The following is a 23,315-nucleotide window of genomic DNA, read 5'->3' as shown; positions in this document are numbered from 1 at the left end:
AATGGAAGATTTTTCGAAAGCACACAATGAACTTGTGGATGCACATAATGTCTTAGAGGAAGAGGTTAAATGGCTTAAGACCAAAGCAATTGAAACTGAAGATCGTTCACGACGAAATAATATTAAAATTAGAGGCATCCCTGAGGAAATACCGCCCTCTGAATTTTCGCTGTATCTAAAACGCCTATTCCTCACCATTGTTCCTACCTTATCGGATCTGGACTTGACTATTTACAAGTTTCTGACCACTTATAAAATGTGTTCAAAGTGCTGCCCTTTGTGTTGGATTGTCAATGCAACCCTCTTCTCCCACTCTTCACACACACTGATAGCAACACCGCAGAAGAAATGCTAGCACAGGCTTCCAGTATCCGTAGTTTCAGTTGCTGCACATCTCGTATCTTCACAGCATAGACAATTGCCTTCAGATGACCCCAAAGATAAAAGTCTAAGGGGGTCAGATCGGGAGGCATTTCTTCTGCGGTATTGCTATCAGTGTGTGAAGAGTGGGAGAAGAGGGTTGCATTGACAATCCAACACAATGGGCAGCACTTTGAACACATTTTATAAGTGGTCAGAAACTTGTAAATAACTCATGAAAGAATAAAGTAACGTTAAAACCAAGCACACTATTGTTTTTCTTGTGAAATTCTCGATAAGTTTGATGTGTCACATGACCCTCTTCCCATTGAAAAAACTAAAGTTGGATACAAAATGGCCGACTTCAAAATGGCCGCCATGGTCAACACCCAGCTTGAAAAGTTTCCCCCCTCCCATATACTAATGTGCCACAAACAGGAAGTTAATATCACCAACCATTCCCATTTTATTTAGGTGTATCCATATAAATGGCCCACCCTGTATATTGGCTTCCCAACATGACATTTTCCTTAAACGTCTACAAATGCAAACCTATGTGCATAACAACAAAGCAGGCGCTCTCTTAGCTAAGAAAATTAAACAGACCTTACGTTCTCGGATAGCATATCTCTTAGATGTCCAAGGTACTAAAATAATTGATCCTAGGCAGATTGCTAATCAATTCCAATCCTATTACAATTCCTTATATAATATAGGTCAGGGCCCCTCCACAATGCAACCCTCTGAGACTGATATCAATGAATTCCTGGATTTAGTGTCATCGCCGCAGATAAACTCAACTCACATACAAACTCTGACAGCACCCTTTACTGTCCCTGAAATTACTAAAGCTATCTCTTCGCTGAAGCTATTTAAGGCACCAGGCCCTGGTGGTTTCACGAATAATTATTATAAATACTATGGATCTATTTTAGCCTCACACCTCCTTGAAGTATATAATAAAGCAGCTGATAGTGGCAGCTTCCCTCAGGAAATGTTGGCTGCTACTATAGTTACTATCCCAAGACCTGGGAAGGAACCTACCGACCCGGCTAATTTTCGTCCAATTTCCCTCTTGAATTCAGACGTTAAAATATATGCAAAGATCCTGTCTGATAGACTTTATCATATTATTCCCCATTTAATTGACTCGGATCAAGTGGGGTTTGTGGCTGGTCGACAGGCCCCAGATGGAACACGTAGGTTCATGAATCTCATCAGGTGGGCGGAAATTTCTTGGGTGCCTTCTTTGCTACTCGCCTTGGATGCGGAGAAGGCATTCGATAGAGTTCACTAGGGATATTTGTCTCGAATTTTGGATAAATTTGGCTTCAAAGGGTTTATTAAGTCAGCAATATTAGCATTATACTCTAATCCGTCGGGTCCTAACCTCGGGATTCCTCTCTGATTCCTTTACAATTAGCAATGGGACGAGACAGGGATGCCCTTTGTCCCCAATTATATTTGCTATGGTTATGGAACCGCTAGCAGAATTGATCCGCACTAACCCTGATATAACTGGTATTCAAGTTGGCCCTTCAGTCCACAAAATTGGACTTTATGCGGACGATGTTTTGCTGTCAATTTCCAAACCCTGAATTCCTTGCCTGCCATTCAGGAATCTATCTCTAAATTTGGTAGGGTTTCTTATTACAAGGTGAACTCGTCCAAATCTCAGATCTTAAATATAAAGGTTAATCTGCGGGATAAAGCAGCACTACTAGATACATTTCCTTTTAAATGGCAGGATAATCATATTACTTACCTGGGTGTCTCACTCACAAGCCCAAGCTCAGCTTTATTTACCAAAAATGATTTACCTTTACTCCCCAAAGTTACCAAGCTATTGGATAGTTTCTCTAAACCCATGATTTCCTGGGCAGGTAAGATAGCCATTGTCAAAATTATGGTTCTACCTGTTATACTGTATATATTCCGTACTGTGGTAATACCAGTTGCAAATATTTACCTGGCCAAACTCCAAAGAATCCTTACAAATTTTATTTGGGCTGGGAGAAAACCTCGATTAAGATTTACTACTATGGTTAGATCTTGGGCATCCAGTGGCATGGGAGTTCCCGATGTAAAAAAATATTATTATTCCACAGTTCTCACTCATTTAAAGCAATGGTGGATAGACCATAATAACCTTCGATGGGTGGAAATTGAAAGAGTGGCCACTGGGTTTCCTCTCATCTCTCTCTTGTCACTTGACAAACCCGGGCACAACGTAATACATAAGTGTATCCCTTCAATTACAGCATCACTCACTGCCTGGAAATATCTTACAGTGTCTACACCTACATTAGAATGTATACAGTTGACCCAGTTACCACTCTGTTATCTTTGTTCATATTCCCCTGATCTTAATTTTGATGGTTGGGAGCAGGCGGGGATACTTAAAATTGGTTCCCTTTATGATTCCACATTCCTACTCTCATTTCAGACTTTAATGCAACAGCACAATTTACCCAAACAGGATTTTTATAAATATTTGCAAATCCGACATATCTTACAGTCTGTACGATTGGATACCCCGATGTTCCCCTCTAGTGCCTTTACATTCTTTACCAATATACATTCAAAGCTTAAGGGGATCTCTTTATTTTACTCTAATGTTACACACCCTCACACATTGGTAAAACCGGTCTACTTTCAGAAATGGGAAACAGATTTAGCCCTTGATATTTCTCTTCAAGACTGGTATTCTGCAATTCATTGGGTTAAAAAAATCCCAAAAGGCGCTAGTCATTGGGAAACTGCTCATAAAATTTTACTTAGATGGTATAGAACACCCTCTCAAATTGCTAGAATTAACCCATCATTCTCTCCCTTGTGTTGGAGGGGATGCGGTAAAGTAGGATCTTACCTACATGTTTGGTGGGATGGCCCGTTAATATTATCCTTTTGGACAGCCACCTTTGCTTTTATTGGCAAAGTAATTAAAGGGGTTTTCCGGAACTAAAAAATTACATTTATTTAAATAAAACAATGAAAAATATATAACTTTACAATGTACTTACGTTTCATCAGATGGCTGTAGCGTCGTATATCCTCCTCTGTCACCGCCCCCTTAGTAATGCAAAATCTGCACTTCCTGTGCAGACCCGTCCATTTGGTCTTCTGCCTTGCTTCCGGTTTCCGGCTTTCACACTGTACGGTTACGTCAAAAATGACGTAACCGTACCACGTGCTTCTTTATCTCATTAGAGCATGCGTGGTTAACACACTCCACCGCGCATGCTCTGTGAAACTATGTGGCTGCGTCTTCAGCGGCCGTGTATATTACACTGCGCATGCGCAAGGTTGAAGGTATGTAGCGTTAGTGTCCTAGTGGAATAAATATTTATTCATCCCCAGTGAGGTCAGTATAAAGTTTTAGCATCAGATTTTAGGTCTTGATTTAGATTACATGTGTAACCCCTTATAAATTAGCGACGGAATATGAAGTTGCGGGAATAACGGCCGTTTCGGCCGTCTTCCCGACAGGTGCAGGAGCTGTGACAGCTGCTGTCTCGTACAGCAGCTGCCGCAGCTCCTACATCGGGGACCGATCGCTGTGTCCCCGCTGTCTAACCCCTTAAAAGCCGCGTTCAATAGAGATCGCGGCTTTTTAGGGGTTAAGTTACCATCGCCGGCCTGCTACACGATAGCGGCCGGCGATGGTTACTATGGCAACCGGACACCAAACAATGGCGTCCGGCTATGCCATCGACGGAAGCCTAATGGGTCCTGACAAAGTCAGGACCCACTATGCTTGCTGTCAGTGAATAGCTGACAGTTCTAATACACTGCACTACGCATGTAGTGCAGTGTATTAGAATAGCGATCAGGGCCTCCTGCCCTCAAGTCCCCTTGTGAGACAAAGTAATAAAGTAAAAAAAAAAAGATGTGTAAAAATAAGAAAATAAAAGTTAAAAAAAATCCCCTTTTTTTCCCTTATCAGTCCTTTTTTATTAATAAAAATATATAAATAAATAAACCATACATAATTGGTATCGCCGCGTCCGTAACGGCCTGAATTACAAAATTATTTCGTTATTTATCCCGCGCGGTGAACGCCGTAAAAGAAAATAATAATAAACCATACCAGAATCACAATTGTTTGGTCACTTCACCTCCCAAAAAATTTATTAAAAATAGATCAAAAAGTCGCATGTACCTAAAAATGGTCCTGATCGAAACTACAGTTCGTTACGCAAAAAATAAGTCCTCGCATGGCTTTATTGATGGAAAAATTATAAAGTTCTGGCTCTTAGAATAAGGTAACACAAAAAGTGAATGATTTTTTACAAAACTTATTTTATTGTGCAAACGCCATAAGACATAAAAAAAAACTATAAACATCTGGTGTCACCGAATGGCCGGGTTTACACGAGCGTGTGCGTTTTGTGCAAGCAAAAAGCGCGGTGTTTTGCGTGCGCAAAAGGCACTTAACAGCTCCGTGTGTCAGCCCTTTATGATGCGCGGCTGCGTGCTTTTCGCGCAGCCGCCATCATTATGACACTCCGTTTGGATGTTTGTAAACAGAAAAGCACGTGGTGCTTTTCTGTTTTCATTCATCCTTTACAGTGCTGTTGCGCGAATCACGCGCGTCCCACGGAATTGCTTCCGTGCGACATGCGTGGTTTTCACACACCCATTGACTTCAATGGGTGCGTGATGTGCGAACAGCGCACAAATATAGGACGTCGTGCGTTTCACGCAGCGGACATACGCTGCGTAAAAATCACGCACCTGGCTGCACGGCCCCATAGACTAACATAGGTCCCTGCGACGCGCGTTGCACGGACGTATAACACGCTCGTGTAAATGAGCCCTAATCGTATCGCCCCTCAGAATTTAGAGAATATGTCATTTATAGCGCACGGTGAACGCTGTAACAAAAATAGAATAAAAAAACAATAGTAGAATTGCTGTTTTTTTAGTCACCGCGCCACTTAAAAATAGAATAAAAACTGATCAAAAAGCCGCATGCACCCCAAGAAAACTACAATGAATTCCTCAAGGGGTCTAGTTTCCAAAATGGGGTCACCTTTTGGGGGTTTCCACTGTTTTGGTACCAGAAGACCTCTTCAAACCGTTTAACCCCTTAATGACCGGGCCATTTTGCACGTTAATGACCAAGGATTATTTTTTGTTTTTTCACTGTCGCATTCCAAGAGTCGTAACTTTTTTTTTATTCCGTCGACATAGCCGTATAAGGGCTTGTTTTTTGCGGGACGAGATGTATTTTGTAATTGTACAATTTTTAGATGCTTATAATATATTGATTAACTTTTATTAACTTTAGTTTAGGAGAGTATTGAAAATAAGCAGCTATTCCAGCATTGATTTTCACGTTATAAATTTACGCCGTTTACTATGCAGCGTAAATAACATGTTAACTTTATTCTATGGCTCGGCACGGTTACGGGGATACCAAATATGTAAGGGTTTTATATGTTTTCCTACGTTTGCACAATAAAAAGCATTTTAGAAAAAAATTACTTGTTTTTGCATCGCCGCATTCCAAGAGCCGTAACGTTTTTATTTTTCCGTCTATGTGGCCGTACGTGGGCTTGATTTTTGCGGGACAATGTGTAGTTTTCATTAGTACTATTTTGGGGTACATAGGACTTAGATTAATTTTTATTTAATTTTTTATGGGGGGAATGGGAGAAAAAAGCAAATTTTGCCGTTGTTTTTTTAGACGCCGTTCATCCGGCGGTTTAATTAATGTGTTAATTTTATTGTTCAAGTTGTTACGATCGCGGGGATACCATATATGTGTGTGTGTGATTTGTTTTGACACTTTTACTAAAAAAAAACACTTTTTGGGCAAAAAAAGTAGTTTTATTTGATTTTCACTGTAATTTTTATTTTATTTTTTCACCAACTTTATTTAACGGATTGACATTTTTTTTTTTAGTCCCACCATGGGACTTCACTATGCGATGTGCCGATCGCATATATAATGCTTTGGTATACTTAGTATACGAAGCATTATTGCCTGTCAGTGTAAAACTGACAGGCAACCTGTTATGTCATGCCTCCGGCATCGCCTAACAGGCAGATGCTGAAGACAGACCTGGGGGTCTTTGTTAGACCCCCGCTGCCATGGAAACCCGACGGCGACCCGCGATTTCTTTGCGGGGGCGCCGATGGGGGGACAGAGAGAGCTCCCTCCCTCTGTCAAACACATTAGATGCCGCTGTCACTATTGACAGCGGCATTTAATGGGTTAAACTGCCGAAATCGGAGAGCGCTTCGATTCCCGCAGTTGCAGTAGGAGCCAGGCTGTGTATAACAGCCGTGCTCCTGCCACTGATCGCGTGGGTACACTGGCAGTACCCACGCCATCACAGGACGGATATATCCGTCCTCCTGCGCGAACTAGCAGCTGCAGAGGACTGATATATCCGCCCTTCGGCGTTAAGAGGTTAAAAACGCAGATATCCAGTGATTTCAGCTTGTGCTATCAGTAATAGGGTATGTTCACACGGCGGGGGTCCGTAACGGCTGAAATTACGGGGATGTTTCAGCCTGAAAACATCCCCGTAAATTCAGCCGTACCGGCATGTGCAGGCGCTTGAACGCCGCATCAATTACGGCCGTAATTAGCGCTGCTATTCATTGGAGTCAATGAATAGCGGCTCCAATTACGGCCAAAGAAGTGACAGGTCACTTCTTCTACGCGGGCGTCTATTTACGCGCCGTCATTTGACAGCGGCGCGTAAATATACGCCTCGTGTGAACAGACAAACGTCTGCCCATTGCTTTCAATGGGCAGATGTTTGTCAGCGCTATTGAGGCGCTATTTTCAGACGTAATTCGGGGCAAAAACGCCCGAATTACGTCCGTAAATAGGCCGTGTGAACATACCCATAGAATGAGAGCACCAAAATGAAGACTGAGATTGCAGAAGTTAGTAGAGCTGGGTGTAGTAGGCGGAGCAAGTGCACTGCTGCATGCACATTGCATGCTGGGACTAGAGCAGTGCATGCAGGGAGGAGAAACACAGGAAGAGAAGAGGAATGAACTTACTGAGCAAAACAAACCTCTCAAGGTAAACAATAGGGAGTAGTGTTACTAAAACCATTTATTATCAAGAAAAAGATAGTCAGAGTGCACTAATATATTAATAGAGGAACATTGCATTGATTTAAAAAAAAAAAAAAAAGGATTGGAAAACCCCTTTAATTTCAATGTTTCCTTGTCCCCGGCCCTAGCCCTTTGGTTAATTGGTCTTTTGCGAAATTCCACAGGATTTACGTTATTTAGTAGGTCATATAATTTTTGCAGCTAGATTACTCATAGCTCGAACATGGAAATCCCATGTTCCCCTGACGGTAGCAGAGCTGATTAATCTGGTTAATTTTGACTATACCATGGAAAAAATGGTGGCGATTCGGCTTAATTCTGTAGGCAAATTTACAAGTCATTGGTCCACATGGTTTGACTTTGTGACATCGGGAGCTTCTGTGCCTGCTATTACCTCAACTTAAATGTTTCGCCCTCCGTTTATATATGTAATTCTGTGTAATTTAATGCGGACCTATTTATTTGTGTGATTCTCATGTATAACTATACGAGCCAACATATTATAAGCTCTGGAGAGACCTTTTCCCCCATGTTCTTCTCTTCAGGGCCTTTCACTCTTTGATGTGAGAATCTACCGACCTGACCATTTAAAAAACTCTAAGAAACAGAAGCCATTGCGCCACACAAAAGTTTAGGATATAATTGCAAATTTTATTGGGACATACAAAATAAAATGACATATATATATAAAATGTAAAGGGATCTAAAAGAAACAGTGTGGTAGCTATACATAGGTTAAATCCAGAGTTTCCTGCATGAAAGGTTCCCAAGCAGCTGTGCAAGCCTTACAAAGACCAACGATAGATGTCTAGATAATATGGCATAGGCATGTACGCAAATTATGTGTGAAGATGAAAATACAATGTAGAAGGAAACAGCAGGTTAGAGCATATAACCATGTGTTCCTAAATGTCCAACCTCAAGGGGTTGAGTTACCACATATGCCGTGAACAATTGATCTAAAAAAGGAAAGTCAGAGTCAGGCAGGCACAGCAAGGAAGGAGTTGAACATAAACAACGTTCATGAAATAGAGGGAAACTGTTTGAGCACAGTAGGCATTAGAGCAGGCTTACCCATGGAGATGAGAAGTGAAGATAGCCCCACACTGCAGCCTGACACGGTAGCGCCCCGACGCACGTTTTGCCGATCTAGCTTCCTCAGGGGATAGTGTATTAAAAATTGGCATTGTCAAGTTTATATATGGCTGGGTGAGTAGTGTTAATTCTGTTGCGGTGTCTGTCCTCTTTTCCGGTCCCCGGCGCATGCGCGAGAGTCCGAAATGAGCCGCGAGATCCCCGCTGTCCGTCGTCACGTCCGCACCGCGCCTGCGTGCCCCCAAGGACGCGTGTCCATGGAGACGAGGCAGGCGCAGCGCGAGCGTGGAGACGACAGACAGCCGGGCGAGGCTCCCAGACTTAACAACACATGCACGACCCCGGCACAGGGAGATAATGGAGTGAGTGTGGCACAAGCATTAATTCACGGGTCCTATCAGTAATAAAGAGCTAATGAATGTTGTATTGTATCCCCTGTTACAGAAAGTGAATGGGGAAAGAAAGAAAGAAAAAGCTAGAAAAAAGAAAAGAAAAAAAGAGAGAAGAAAAGAAAAAAGAAGGGAAGAAGAACAACAAAACAAAAGAAAATGAGGTAAGTGAAAACAACCAGTATAGGCACTCCAAATTCGTTATTACAGTCACGCAAGTGTGTTATTGATGCAATAATGAGATGGAAGAGCTTTACATTAAAATTCAGTTGAGCTAACACTCATAACCGGATGATAACCATGGGATTATGGGTTATATATACATATTAAATAGTGACAAAAACCATGTGAAATAAAAAATACATAATCAACGTGTGACGAGGATGCAAGCGAAAAAATGCTTGCAATAAGTGACAATCGTAAAAGCATAGGAGGATGTTCAAATGAGTGTGACAGGAGTAATTGCTTTCAGGTCTTATTGTAAATACAGAGCCAACAAAGGCCATATTGTATCCCCTGTTACAAAGTGAATGGATGAGAAGAAATGTGAACGGGGAGAAAGAAGAAAACAACAGAAAAAGAAAGAAGAAAGGGTGATGGGGTAAACCTGACCATTTGTATAATTCTATGTGCCTGATTATAGGACATTCAATCCATTTTCTCTGTCTAACTACATGTACATGATGTGTTCTTTAGCAGCAAATGCAGTGGCGTAACTATCGTAGTAGCAGGCATAGTGTCTGCTACGGGGCCAGCCGCATGTGGGGGTTCGTGCCGCCCGCTGGCACAGGTCCCCCCCATGCCTGGTGGTGCCGCTAGCAGCCGCTATTGCTGCTACAGCGGTAGCGACACCACAAATTCCTAAGGACACAGACACTATTGAAAACTATGGCAAAGTAGGGAGGTATCTCTCTGCTCTTTCATTTACTAGGCTACAGGCCATGTTCGGCCTGCAGCTTATCAGGCACAGGGACAGGATCCCAGCACATACCGGCTTGATAACGTCACTGGATCCCGTCTGTATTGTGGAGCAGCTCCATTTGTCACGGGAACAGGGTCTAGGTGAGTACAATATTTTTGTTTTATTTGTTTGGGGGGCATTGTCTACAAGGGGAGGTGGGGCACTGTCTACAAGGTGTGGTGGGGGCACAGTCTACATGCGGGAGATGGGGGGCATTGTCTATAGGGAGGGCTATGTAGCACTATCTACAATGGGGGTTGTGACACTATCTACAGGGGGCTGTATAGCACTGTCTACAAGGTGGGCTGTATGGCAGAATCTACAGGGGGGCTTCATGGCACTATCTTTAGGAGGGCGGCATGGAACAATCTACAGGGGGGCTATATGGCACAATCTACAGGGAAGGCTGTATGGCATAATCTACAGGGGGCTGTATGGCACTATCTACGGTGAAGGCTGTATGGCACTATCTAAAGGGGGCTGTATGGCACTATCTACAGGGGGGTTGTATAGCACTGTCTACAAGGGGGGCTGTATGGCAAAATCTACAGGGGGTTTTGAATTCCCTGTATGGCATAATCTAGGGGGGGGGGGGTGTATGGCACAATCTACAGGGAGGTTGTACGGCATAATCTACAGGGGGGCTGTATGGCACTATCTACGGGGAAGGCTGTATGGCATAATGTACAGGGGGGCTATATGGCACAATCTACAGGGGGCTGTGTGGCATAATCTACAAGGGGCCTATATGGCAGAATCTACAGGGGGGCTGTATGGCACAATCTACAAGGGCTTTATGGCACTATCTATGGGGAAGGCTGTATGGCATAATGTACAGGGGAGCTATATGGCACAATCTACAGGGGGCTGTATGGCATAATCTACAAGGGGCCTATATGGCAGAATCTACAGGGGGCTGTATGGCACAATCTACAAGGGCTGTATGGCACTATCTATGGGGAAGACTGTATGGCATAATCTACAGGGGGGCTGTATGGCACTATCTATGGGGGGCTGTATGGCATAATCTACAGGGGCTGTATGGCGCAATCTACAGGGGAGCTGTATGGCATAATCTACAGGAGGATGTATGGCACTATCTACGGGGAAGGCTGTATGACACTATCTAAGGGGGGGCTGTATGGCACTATCTATAGGAGGGCCGTATAGCACCGTCTACTAGGGGCGCTGTATGGCAAAACCTACAGGGGGCTGTGTGGCACTATCTACGGGGGGCTGTATGGCACAATCTACAGGGGGGCTGAATGGCATAATCTATGGGGGCTGTATGGCACAATCTACAGGGGGCTGTATGGCATAATCTACAGGGGGGCTGTATGGCACTATCTACGGGGAAGGCTGTATGGCATAATCTATGGGGGGCTGTATTGCACAATCTACAGGGGGGCTCTATGGCACAATCTACAGGGGGGCTGTATGGCATAATCTACAGGGGGCTGCATGGCACTATCTACGGGAAGGGTGTATGGCACTATATACAGGGGGGGGGTTGTATGGCACTATTTACAGGGGGCTGTATGGCAGAATCTACAGGGGGGTTGTATCGCACAATCTACAGGGGACACTATCTACAAGGGTGGGCTGTGTGTGGCACCCAAGAGAGGGGAGGGGGCCCAGTCAAAAGTTTGCTATGGGGCCCAGTCTTTCCTAGTTATGCCCCTGAGCAAATGCATACCTACTGACTTTACTCGTATATCATTTCATGAAATGTGAGCCATGAAATTCATTCGCTCAGTCCCTTACATGTCATTTGATAGACAGTTTAAAGATGCTTTTAAGGTGGCAGTGTTCCCCCTTTACCTACCAGGCCCTTGTTCAACTGCATAGGTTGCACATATGGTATTTCTGTCCCTGAACTAACAAGAGGATGCCTAAAAGTAGCCTTGTTATATTACATCGTGCCTACCATAGATTTAAGATGGTCAACATAATAAGAAGCTCTACTATCTCCATGAAACAGCTCGCATGTTTTTCACTGTGTATTATTTTTCAGCTTTTCATTTGTAAGGGCAGATGAGTCACAGTTATGAGGTTTTAATATGGGGCCTGTCACCTGTCAAGTATAAGTTAACTAAGCAAATAAACCAATGTGCAAATGTTTCTCTCTTCAAAGTGGGTGGGCTGCTAATATTAGGCTACATAAAAATCCAAGCCTCGTCATTGCTTACACTTTCAGTATGCAGAATGTGATTTTTTTAGCTTCATGTTCACAGTCGTAGATTTAATGGAGTTGACCTGTTTCTAGTAAATGCCTCTCAGCTGTAATAAAATAAAAAGCTATACCGCTTAGGGCTTATTCAGACAAGCGCTGTTCACGTTCGTGCGATGTGTGAGCGTAGAACTGACAGCACACTGACTGACACATTAAAGTCAATGGCCCAATTCACAAGTCCGATTATCCACAGATTATCCTCGCGGGATAGGACACAGCGCAAGCCGCCCTGACAATGTCCATAGCTGATTGGACAGTGTCAGAGCAAAGACATCATGCCCCCCTTGCCATTTAGTTAGATAGAAACGCCCCATTGACAGTTCAGTGGCTTATTTACATATCGGGCCTCAAATATAATGGCACCGATATGTAAATAACGGAGGAAGTTAGACAAATTATTTCAAGTGAGACAGTGTTTGTGCAGCCCTGCCTATTACATGCCGCACTCAGCTGCACATGCATGGGCAGGTGAAAGGTTCTTTTTAAAGAGGCTCTGTCACCACATTATAAGTGGCCTATCTTCTACATAATGTGATCGGCGCTGTAATGTAGATTACAGCAGTGTTTTTTTTATTTAGAAAAACTATACATTTTGAGGGAGTTATGACCTATTTTAGATTTATGCTAATGACTTTCTTAATGACCAACTGGGAGTTTTTTAGCTTTTGACCAAGTGGGCGTTGTGAAGAGAAGTGTATGACACTGACCAATCAGTGACCAATCAGCGTCATACACTTCTCTCCATTCATGTAATCAGCATATAGTGATCTTGCTAGATCATGATGTGCTGTCACTTACTCACACATTAACGTTACTGAAGTGTCTTGACAGTGAATAGACATCGCTTCCAGCAGTGGCATAGCTATAGGGGTTGCAGCGGTCACAATTGCAATCGGGCCCAGAAGCCAGGGGGCCCGCAGCCCCCCGCACCACATCAATGAAAGGTTACTATAGTAACTGGGGCTGGGGGCACCTGTTACTATAGTAACTACAGTACTTACCTTCCTGCTTCCGGAGCACAGCGGAGGTCCTGACGTCAGGGCGGCTTGCGCTGTGTCCTATCCCGCGAGGATAAAAAACAGATGATCGCTAATGCTACACTGACCTTAAAAACTGAAACACGGGACTCACTCTGACACAATACTAAGTGAACTCTGATGTAAAGTCGACAAGTTTTACTACGCTCGTCTGAATACAGTCTTACTATCTCAATGTTTGCTCTTATTTTTCAAGATGTGGAAATTGCTGGGCATGTAAACAGTTGCGGTGGTAGTAATGGAGGTGTCTGTCATGTGGTGTATCCAAAGCATCCATACGATTGGAGTAACGAGCGCTTGTCCCCATACATAAGCAATCATTGCACCTTGTGAAAGGAGCAAACAACCTATCTCGTTAATCAGACATATGTCACAAAACAACGCTCAGACCGTACTTACCTGGGCATACGGTTTCAGCAATAGGGCAGGAGCTACCTTTAGTGGCTGGAAAGCGAGATTACATGCCAGAGCTCCCTCTAGTGGCTGGAATGCAAAATTACAATCTGGAACTCCATCTAGTGGCTAGTACATGACATTACCTACAATTCTGGTAAACTCCCCACTGACTTCACATGACGCCTAAATAGGGGTGGGATCCGGCCGGTTCGCCCCCATTGTCACGAACCGGTTGATAAAATGGCAGCCGGTTCACAGAACCGGGTGAAGCGGGAAGCCGGAACCGGTCCCCTGCACTCAATTGTATTTCCGTCCTTAGGACGCAGATGCAATTGAGTTGACGAGCGCTGCCCTGGCGAGGTACACGATGTCTCGCCAATCGGCGCTTTAGTTCCGATGGAGGAGGACTGACGTCGCTGGAGGATGGCGCGGCAACGGGACAGGTAAGAAAATGTTGTTTTTTTTTCCTTCTACTGTGGGCACTATAGGGCACTACATAGGGGACTATACAGGGAACGAGAACTACAGAAGACTATATAGGGGACTATATAGGGGGACATACTAAAAATAATATATAAAAGAAGAAAATATAAAAAAGGGCATAATTAATTTTTTATGTTTGGTAGACATGGCATGAACAGATTTTCTTTGTAGTTAATGAGGAAATAAACACAAATTCCATATAAACAGAGGCCTTAGGAAATTCCTGTGCTTGATAGACCTGGAATCAGTGGCGTAGCTATAGGGGTCGCAGCGGTCACAGTTGCGACCGGGCCCCTAAGCCTGGGGGGCCCACGGGCCCCCGTTGCCATACAGCATGTTTCCTAACAATCTTCTGTTCCGTGAAGCCGGCACTTCCTGGCTACGGTCACATGGTACACTTAGTGTACCATGTGACCGTGTTGTCACGTGACACGGCTTCCAGACGGAGCAGAAGAGTCGATGCGGAGGACTCCAGGTAAGCTGCAGTATAAGCTGCAGTGTAATGTATTGTGTTGTAATGTTATGTATTGTAATGTAATGTATTGTGTTGTGATGCCTTGTAATGTATTGTGTTGTTTGCGGTGGAGAGGGGGGGGGGCGTTAAATCACAGCCCCCCCCTCCTCCACCGCAAACTGCACAATATACAGTATAGTACACATGACTATGAGAGCGGGGCTGCGGCTGTGTAATACAGTCACTGCCCCGCTCCTGAGTCCAGACATGTGCGCGCCGTCAGGATGATTCGATGCAGCCGGCGCTGCACTAATAATCTGCGGCACTGAAGACAGAACATGGCGGGCGCGCTACAAAACACCCCCATGTTCTGTCTTCAGTGCCTGCACCGCCGCTCATTAGTGCAGCGCCGGCCGCATCACCTCATGCTGACCGCGCGTGCACTTCTTGTCAGGAGCGGGGCAATGACTGTATTACAGTACCGCAGCCCCGCTCTATAACGGCAGAGATCAGAGAAACCTCTCATCTCCGCCGCTATTCCCCTGAATGCTGCGATCAAAGCTGACTGCAGCATTCAGGGGAAAATGAGAAGGGGGATGCCCCTGGATCGCGTCACGGGGAATTCCTGTGACGCGATTGAGGGACATACCATATATGGGCAGACAGCCCTGGGTTTATTGACGGACCCCAGGGCTGTCTTACCATATTTCCTGTTGTTAGGGCATACTGAGGTATGTCCTAACAACTGCCTGTGTACTATCCGTCCACAGGCTAATGTACTGGCACATATCTGATATAGGCCAATACATTGAAGTTTAAAAATAAAGTAAAAACAAAGTATTGTTAAATAAAAAAATTACACATACACCTTTTTTACAATAAACATTAAAATAAGTCTCAATACATAAAACATACACATAATCGGTATTGGCGCGGCCGTAATAACCTGCACAACTATTTTTTTGCATCATTTATGATGTGTACTCTGTAAAAAAAATAAAATAAAAATTGCTTTCTATCACTTAGGCCCCATTCACACGACCGTGCCCGCAATCACGGCCCGCGATTGCCACCCGCATTTTCGGGCCATGCACCCATACAAAGTATGTGAGCACGGCCCGCAAAATGCTAATGGACGGACATGTTCCATAATTTTCGGAACATTTCTACGGCACGGTCACCCATCCGTAGAGCTACGGAAATGTGTCCGCGCTCAATGAAAGTGAATGGGTCCATTTTTGCAGACCGCAATTGCGGTCCACAAAAACTTAGGTTATATACGGTCGTTTGCATGGGGCCTAATTGTGAGACGCGAGGTGCGATGATGAATTTAACCTCCATGTGCCTCACATTAATAGTAATTAACCCCATCATGTACCTTACACATTAACCCATTATGACTGAGAAACATGATGGGGTTAATTACTATTAATGTGAGACATTCAAAATTCATCATCACACCTCGTGCCTCACATTAGAAAACGAAAGAACTTTTTTTTTTATTATTACTGTTGGCAAAGTAAACGAAGTATCGGTATCGAAGTCCAAATTTTGGTATCGGGACATCCCTACACTGTGGGTCGCGTCCCCCTGGGGGGTTGCGAGTCACTCACCGAGGTCCCGGTTCCAATCAATGCTGGAGCAAGGAGCTGACATCTCCTTGATCCAGCATTCACTGTGCCCTGAGCGGCTCGACGCAGGCAGGCGGGATGTAGCGACATCATCGCGCCTGCCTGCGCTGAGTCACTCATACCACACACCGGAGGAGGCGAAGGATCCTCCACTCGACGTGGGAACGGGGATAGGTCAGTAATTATGCACATATGGGGGCATTATACTGTATGGGGGGGCTGATATTGTGGGGGGGGGGCATTATACTGTATGGGGGGCTGATATGGGGAGCATTATACGGTATGGGGCTGTTATGGGGGGAATTATACTGTGTGGGGGCAGCTATGGGAGCATAAACTGTGTGGGGGCATTATACTATGGGGGCTGTTGGGCAAGGCGTTTGAGCATAGGAGCGCGCAGGGGTCTGATGATGATGGTGGTGCTGGGGAGGGGTAGGGGGGCCCAAGCTGAATTCTTGCACCCGGGCCCATGAGCCTTTAGCTACGCCCCTGCCTGGAATGAACAGGATATTTGTGCAGTTTATAGTGGAATGAATACATATGCCATAGAAACAGATGCGTAATTATTTTCCTGTGCTTGCTAGACCTGGAATGAAAAGGATATTTGTGCAGTTTATAAGAGAATTTGTTCATTCCCTTATAAACTGCCCTTATATCCTATTCATTCCTGGTCTATCAAGCACAGGAAAATAATTACGCATCTGTTTCTATGGAATATGTGTTCATTCCCTTATAAACTGCCCTTATATCCTATTCATTCCAGGTATATCAAGCACAGGAAAATAATTACGCATCTGTTTCTATGGAAAATGCGTTCATTCCCTTATAAACTGCCCTTATATCCTGTTCATTCCAGGTCTATCAAGCACAGGAAAATAATTCCGCATCTGTTTCTATGGAATATGTGTTCATTCCCTTATAAACTACACTTATATCCTGTTCATTCCAGGTCTATCAAGCGCAGTAAAAATTTTTACACATCTGTTTCTATGGAATTTGTTTTTATTTTCTCATTAACTACAAAGAAAATCTGTTCATTCCATGTTTTCGAAACATAAAAAAACTCATAGCTTTTTGCCCATTACTAATATTGTTCATTCTTTTTCTTCATTCTTTTTCTTCATTATTTTTAGTAGGTCCCCTATATAGGGGCCCTTATCTACAGGGAATGCCTCAGGGGCCTCTTATCTACAGGGAACACCACAGGGGGCCCTATCTACAGGGAACGCCACATGGGGCCCTATCTACAGGGTAATGCCACATAGGGCCCCATGTGGCGTACCCTGGAGATAGGGCCCCCTGTGGCTTTTCCTGTAGTTAGAGACCCCTGTGGCATTCCCTGTAGATAGAGCCCCCTGTGCCCCTGTGGTGGTCCCTGTATATAGGGCCCCATGTGGCATTCCCTGTAGATAGGGCCCCATCTACAGGGACCACCACAGGGGCACAGGGGGCACTATCTACAGGGAATGCCATAGGGGGCTCTATCTACAAGGAACGCCACAAGGGGCTCTATTTACAGGGAATGCCACAAGGGGCTCTATCTACAGGGAACGCCACATGGGGCACTATCTCCAGGGACCGCCACAGGGGCACAGGGGGCTCTATCTACAGGGTACGCCACAGGGGGCTCTATCTACAGGGAATGCCACAGGGGGCTTTCTCTACAGGGAACGCCACAGTGGGCTCTATCTACAGGGAACGCCACAGGGGGCTCTATCTACAGGGAACGCCACAAGGGGCTCTATCTACAGGGAACACCACAGGGGGCTCTATCTACAGGAAACACCACAAGGGGCTCTATCTACAGGGAATGCCACAGAGGGCTCTATCTACAGGGGGCAATATACAGGTAACGCTACATCGGGCACTATACAGGGAATGCTACAGGGGGCTCTATACAGGGAACGCTACAGTGAATGCCACAGGGGGCACTATCTACAGGGAACTCTACAGGGGGCCCTGTCTGCAGGGAACGCTACTACCTACAGAGGGCTCTATGGGGAGAACTATCTATAAACGGCTCTACTGGGCGCACTATCTACAGAGGGCTCTATGAGGGGCACTATCTACAGGGGGCACTGTGTGCGGTGCATTACTTGACAGTGTTTGACACAATTTTATTCAGGGGCACAGTGTATGTTACTATTAGATTCAGGGGCACAGTGTGTAGCGCTATTATATTCGGGGACACAGTGTATGATACTATTATTATTATATTTGGGGGCATAGAGTGTGGTACCATAAGAATTTGCTCTTCGTTTATAGGTGCAGAAATGTTGAAAGAGTGAGCTTCTGAAGACATCTGAGCAGCAAATTTACGCATTTCCGCAGAAATGGGTCATGGCCAGGAGGCATCATAAAGTTCTGGACCAGATGGAAAAGTAAAGAGAACGACTACAATCTGAGAAGTCGTCACCGGTGAGTCACTAAATGTAAATGTTTATTCTCCCTGTGACTGCTCAGTACTGTAGTCACTGTATGATCTGCAGCGAGATGATGTGTGTATCGTTCTTTTTTGTGAAACAGCAACTCCCAGCATATCCTTACCATCGTTCTGGCTATACTGGGAGCTGTAGTTTTATGTCGTACAAACTTATATGGCAGGGGTTAAACTAAATTTGCAAATTATCTCTGTATTGAGCTGTATTTGTATTGGTGCTCTATATATGTACTGAGCTTGGTTCTGGTGCTGTGTATATATATATATATATATATATGTGTGTACTGAGCTTTGTTCTGGTGCTGTATAGATGTTCTGAGCTTTGTTCTGGTGCTGTATATATGTACTGAGCTTGCTCCTGGTGCCGTATCTGTGCATCAGCCGGAAGAGTTGTCGCGGCTTACTGCACACGCCGCACTATCCTCCACCCTTCTCATGTGCACAGCCTAACTAAATGGGCTGAGCACGCTTAGGATATTGAATGTGCGCATATAGGCCTATACGTAATGGATGAGTTTAATATAATGTGTGGGTAGGTCTGTACCCTTATGTAATTATATAAAAAGTGTGGCAATGCACAAACATTCTGGACAGGGAATTTCTTTATTTAGAGTCCACTTTAATGTAGGAGGTATTTGGAATATCAGAACAGTTTTATTTTATTATTAGAATAATTTTCAATTGTGCGATACACCGCAAAACACTGTGATCCCCCCCCCCCCCCCCCCCGATGTCTTCTTCAGAAAAACAGGGAACCTGTTGTTAAAAATTTGAATCCAACCCCTGCGCCTAACTATAGGCCAGCCTATATAAGCTTCTCTCTGAGCACCAACAGGTGCTAGATTATCAGGTCATTTCTACCTAGCTCCAGCATTGTACCATTCTTTATGTGACTCCCTGTGTAATGACCTCTTCCTGTGACCCTGACCTCGGCTATTCTTAACCACGCTATTGTAGCCTTATCCTGTACTGCATCCATGGTAACATCTGCATGGTTCAAGGCTGCTCTTTTAAGTGACGGGATCTGCTGATTCACTGCAGCGAAGTCCAATAAGATTAACTATCTGCTGTGGTCCTGTATTTAAGTCTACCACATGGTAGGCTTAAAGGGTTGTCCAGTTCCTAAACATTGATGGCCTATCCTCAGGATAGGCCATCAATAGCTGATGGGTCGGGGTCTGACTCCCGGTATCCCTGCCAATCACCTGTTTTGAAGGGGGTGCAGCACTCATACAAGCGCTGCTTCCCCTTCATTTCCCTTGCTTACTCACACTGTGAATCGCTGACACGTCCATAAGGTAAGTCTGAATGTAAGTACTGTCTGTTACTATAGTAACGGAGGCCGTGTAGTTTATTACATAGGCCCCAGTTATTATAGGAACTTTTAATTGATGTGGTGTGGGGGGCCACGGGCCCCTTGGCTTCGGGACCCGGTCACAATTGCGACTACTGCGACCCCTATAGTTACACCACTGACTGTGATATTGGGGGGCCACCAGGGTAATGTATTTTCAGGGCACACCCTGAAGATTAATTTACAACCACCCATCTATACAGTTCGTGCTATTATGATTTTATCATTTTAAATAATATCCATCAATCAGTAAGGATTTTCTACATTATTTGTGAAATAACCAAAAAAGGACCAAGTGATCTTCTTTCATGCTAGCTGTAGATTTGTTTGCCCTATGATGGACTTCATGGACTAGGGCTTATTATTGCGTCAGATCCTTTTGTCATTGTCATTTTTAATGTTTATAATTCCATCCTGACACAAAATCTTTAAAGGGTGAAAATGAAATGTATATAAATTGCTAAATATATCACCTATAAAACTTTATCTCAGAAGCATCAAGGTGAGAAAATGTTACATTTTACTAGTACTTTATATCATAGGTCTACCAGTGCTTTAGTAGTCTTAGACAAAAAAATTATAAAAACAAAATACCTTGTAAGTCCAATGTCACAACAGCGGTATCATCCTCCAGTCCTTCAATGACTTCACATTTGTATCTGCCATAATCTTCCAGTGTTATGTCAGTAATCACAAGTGAAGCATCATTTTCACTTGTTCCTTGTAGGTAAACTCTTCCCTGGTAGCTGCCATAACTCCTCTTGTGATGTCCCATTGAAACAAAGACATCCACCTCCTTGAGGTAATCTGAAGTCAGTTTGGTCCACTTGATACGGATTTTATGAAAGGGTGATCCAGCAGTCACTGAGTCATGTAAAAACTTGCATGGCAATGTAGCGTTCACACCTCGTTGGGAAATGACTTTAGTTTGTTCTACCTCCACAAAAAGACGAGGACCATTCTCTGAAACACAATTAAAGAAGTTTAGTTAGTAAGTCACCTAGAAATATATTTATTTTTTGCCCAAAAATCTGCACCACAATTTGGTGGGTTTTTCTCAGCCAGAATCCCCTGCGGGTTTCAGGATTTATACGCTGCGTACTTTTACACGGCATATTCGCCCTGTGTGAACATATATATAATATACTTTATTATGTGTTGTCATGATCACACAAAAACACAAACTGTGGCAAAGTGACCATATTGCAGTGAATGTTCACTTAAACAAACACAACAAAAACTAGCTAGTTTAAATGACTCCACCTGTAGCCTGACTCCACTCAGCGAGGTTAAGCCGAGTGGAGTGAGGTTTTCAAATGTTAAGTAAAGTGCTTAGTTGAACACAAGACTACAATTTACGTAGGAAATTAAGGTTTGGTAATTTTTCTTTGTGTATTGTTATATTCTGTACTAAAAAAAGAGAGAAATAAAAGGATTTTAGTTATATAGTGTATTTATTTGTATTTTGTACTAATGTTTATCTATATGTGTTCCATGGACAACACTACCAGGTGTGTCTTTTGCAATGTATGTATTCCTTTAACTACATGCAAGCATGTTGTGGTTTTGGATCTAAATATGCAGCTTGCAACACCTAGAGAGGAGTTTAGAGCTCACTGAGCAGGCATTGACTGAGGCCAGCAGGGAGGAGGTTGTTGATCGATGTTTTTTTTACTATTTTACCCCACAATTGTTTTTTTTCAAGTTACCCACTACATTATATGGTACAAAAAATGGTGCTGTGAAAATCTACAACTTGTCCCGCAAACAAGCTCTCATACGGCTATATTGATGGAAAAATAAAAAAAGTTATGGCTTTTGGTAGCTGGAAAAGAAAAAACGGAAGTGAAAATCTGAAAAATGGCTGCGGCGGGAAAGGGTTAATCTTTCCTCATTTCTTAGGTTCTTTGTGCCCCTGATCAGTTTTGTTGATGTTTTTAATACCTTTTTTTTACTTCAGGGCATTCTTTTTATGAACCAGAACTGAACTGCATTGAACTTAACTTAGATGAGGCCTCACTAATACATTATAAAATGGTAAGATTATGTTCCCGTCTGGCAAGGCCATGTCTCTTTTAATACACAACAGTATCCTGCTGGCCTTAGAAGCAGCTATTGATACACGCTGACACATGGGACCTACTCAGAGGCCAGTTCACGAGACTATGCTGAAAATTAGCTTTTGACAATAAACTGTTTGTACTAGTCAGGGTCAGATGTTTGGATAGTTACCCAAATACCCTATCATGCTAGAATCATGCCACATGCTGATTCATATACAGATGTAGCCGTCTTTATCTTGACTTTTAACACATTAAATACACAGTGTCAAGAAACTTTAACTTGGACTTTTTCAATTACTTCTCAATGGCATTTATTGTGTGATATCACGTTGCGGAAAGTTATCAGAGTCAAGATAAAGATTGCTACATCTGTATGTGTTTTTTTAGACTCTGTATAATGGTTTTATTTGGGAACTGTGTAGTGATTATAGACATTGATATAGCAGCTCAGCACAGTGTCTTTGATAATTTCATGACTGGGGGACTGTGACCCAGTTTTATTTGGACCCTATCAAAGGTCCAGTAGAGTCGACTTATTTACACAAACCAAGTATCTACTGATCTAGTCAAATATGTGTAGTAGAAAGCAAAGGCCCATGTGCAAGAAGTGTGTTTGCTCCTCCCTTCATTCAATGCCAACAGACTTGTTGGCATTAAGTGTATGTAAACCTTTGAATGCCACAATCAATGCCGATTCCGGCATTTAAGGGGAGAGACTGAGGGAGTGAACCCCCTTTGATTGCTTCACAGGGAATTCCTGCGACGTGCTCGGGGTCTACAGAGTGTATGTGCTGGCAGCCCATAGTCCATTGAAGGAATCCAGGGCTGTCTGACCATATTTCCTGTTGCTAGGGAAAACTTAGGAATGCCCTAACAACTGCCTGTTAATATTTCAGTAAAATTAAAGTAAATGTAAGTAAAATGAAGAAAAAAAGTAATGTTAAAAAATACAGCAAAAAACGAAACTACAAAAATGTGCATTGTTTCTCATTACAAAAAAATAAACTTTGTTAAATATATTAAAGTCCCACATCAAAAAAATATATATATTTTCACATTCGTAACAAGCTGTACAATACATTTATGGCATTATTTATGATAACTGGTGTATGCTGTAAAAATAAATAAAAACCACAGCGGAAATGCATTATTCTGCATTTTGCCAAATCTAAAATAAATATTAACTAAATCCTGTAAATATGAAAAAATAAATTAATAAAATGCATCTACATAAAGGACAAATTGTGCTGCAAAAAAAAAAGCCTTCTACAGCTATGTCGAGCAAAAAAGAAAAAAATTTATCCCTGACGGAATGCAAAGAGGAAACATAAAAATA

At 43.4% G+C, this 23,315-nt stretch overlaps 1 protein-coding gene across 1 annotated transcript in view; it reads right to left on the bottom strand.

Moving 5' to 3' along the window:
* HAPLN1 (hyaluronan and proteoglycan link protein 1) overlaps positions 1-23,315 on the bottom strand; it is a 128,788-nt gene that overhangs the window by 24,071 nt on the left and 81,402 nt on the right. The window contains exon 3 of the mRNA XM_075837585.1: positions 20,511-20,879. Coding sequence (XP_075693700.1) covers positions 20,511-20,879 — 369 coding nt within the window. The remainder of the gene's footprint in view (positions 1-20,510; positions 20,880-23,315) is intronic.

Source organism: Rhinoderma darwinii, chromosome 1, assembly GCF_050947455.1.
Source record: "Rhinoderma darwinii isolate aRhiDar2 chromosome 1, aRhiDar2.hap1, whole genome shotgun sequence".
Lineage (NCBI taxonomy): Eukaryota > Metazoa > Chordata > Amphibia > Anura > Rhinodermatidae > Rhinoderma > Rhinoderma darwinii.
Note: the sequence above shows the minus strand (reverse complement) of the source record. Positions and strands in the feature narration are given on the sequence as shown.